The sequence below is a fragment of the Chaetura pelagica genome, unplaced genomic scaffold (genome assembly GCF_000747805.2).
Source record: "Chaetura pelagica isolate M959 unplaced genomic scaffold, ChaPel_1.0 scaffold420, whole genome shotgun sequence".
Lineage (NCBI taxonomy): Eukaryota > Metazoa > Chordata > Aves > Apodiformes > Apodidae > Chaetura > Chaetura pelagica.
Window position 1 is genome coordinate 2,905,665 of NW_009951919.1, and position 1,961 is coordinate 2,907,625.

General features: G+C 50.7%; 1 protein-coding gene across 1 annotated transcript in view; it reads left to right on the plus strand.

Moving 5' to 3' along the window:
* Positions 1-15: 15 nt before the first annotated feature.
* Positions 16-1,961, plus strand: part of PPP2CA (protein phosphatase 2, catalytic subunit, alpha isozyme) — a 47,963-nt gene continuing 46,017 nt past the window's right edge. Inside the window, exon 1 of the mRNA XM_009995802.1 lies at positions 16-183. Within this exon, the coding sequence (XP_009994104.1) occupies positions 16-183 (168 nt within the window). The remainder of the gene's footprint in view (positions 184-1,961) is intronic.

Here is a 1,961-nt window from a genome sequence, read left to right on the forward strand (position 1 = left end):
CACAAACAAGCCGCAATGGCGTCTCCCTCCGCGGGGGCCGGGCCAGGCGCGGCCCGGTGGGAATTCCCGGGATCGGGATCGGGATCGCCCTGCGCTTCCTGCGCTTCCCGCGCCCCCGCCGCGGCTCTGCGCGCTGCTCCGCCCGCACCCACCGCCCTCCAGCCGCAGCCGGGCTGTCAAAGGGCAAGCTCGGGCCTGCGCCGGTGATTAACGCCGCCTTAATTAATGAGTTCACGCTGCTCGGCGCGGCAGGACGTTCCCAGCGCCCTGCTGCTGGGAGCTGAAGTCACTCCGCTCCCTCGGGCTGTTCTGCAGGGCAGCGCTCCAACTCCCACCCCAGAACATCGGGTGCCACCCCAGTTAAACCCCCAAATCCTGCGTTGTTCCCTGGCTCCTGGAACTTTTCCAACACCGACTTAACAGGGACAGTTATTTCCTCCCTGACACCACTGGGAAAGATGTGTTGACCTTCTCTAATGGAGCATTTTTTCAATCCCACCTCTGGTTCGTTCCTCAGGTGTGGCTGGAAGTTTTATTAACAGGTATAAAGCTTCGGGGTTTAGTTGATCTGAAGAACCAGCTGCACTTTCTGCTCTGTTGGTTGTACAGGTTTTTAAATGAACCCCCTGCTGTAACAATTGGAGACTCTGCCCTTGCTAAGGTGGTTTAATGTCTCAAAATCTGTTTAATTTCATGTTTTCAGCTCATCATGTACCACTGACTCCCAGGGGCAGGTGGAAGCAACTGGAGTTGTTTGGTTTTTTTCCTGTGCCACTGTTAAAACTTTCCACTCTAACAGTGCTTCAAAAACTTGGGGCAAATCCTTACAAAGTGTGCAGTCTAGTGAAAGTTTTCCTGCTACAGACTTCTTTCATAGTACTGAAATAGATACAACAACTTCCTTATCAAACAGTTGATCCAAGTTCAGCTTTTTTTCCCTGTATTTTCTGCCAAAATGGTATTTGATGGGGGATGCCATTGAATAAAAAGGTAGCACAGTCATTCTGTTTTCATCTTGAGGACACACTACGTTTCTATTGCATTTTGGAAAACCAAAACATTCCTAAGGCAACTTTGTCCCATAAGATGAGAAGCTTGAGAACTAACAGTGAAAGCCAACCACTTGCTTCCCTGTTAAAACAATCCATTCTCCTAGCAGCCTTTTTTTTTTTTTCCAGGTCACTCTCTTCATGCTGCAGTGTCCCTCTGGGAAGAGTTATTTATATTAATGTCAGCTGAGCCCCAGACTCCAAAATTAGGGAAATGAATAAGCCAAGTCACCTGTTAGAAACTGGTTTTGTTCTCCTTGACTGCCCAGTTGCTGAGGAGCCACACGGGCAGACTCAGCCGTGCCAGGTGCTGTGCTGCTCCTCAGGAGGGATGATCCTTCTTCCCAAAGAATTGGGGAACCAAGATAATCCACCAGGTCACGTAGCAAAGAAATTATTTGCTAACCCTCAGGTCCAATAGAGGTGCAAGTGGGTCACACTAAAGAGGAGTTTATTTAATCCACACAGAAGAGGAGCCAGAAGCAGTCTCTGAATCCCCACATCTTATTAAGGGCATGACCTCAATGTACCCAATTTCCAGCTCATCCTGGAGAGTCCCCAAGTCTCCTTTGGGCCTGTTACTGGCTCCAACCCCACAACAAGTTTTCAAAAACCACCAGACTCAGGAAAAAAAAAAGGATCCCTGTACAGACCTCCTCACATCCCCTCTTCTTTCCACAGAAGCTCCGGATGATCCCTGCCTGCATCTCAGTGAAGCGGGCCCTGGTTTGCTGAAGGCCACAGCAGCTGCAGGCCTGACAAGAGCCTCCACACCCTCCTCCCTGGCAGCATTCAGCGCTGCTCCTTAACCACCTCACCTCCCCACGGGCTCGACGCGGCCGCCTGAGCAGGATTCCTGAGGAACCCGAAGAGATTCCCTCAAGTTTGACACAAGTATCAACTGATGATGGC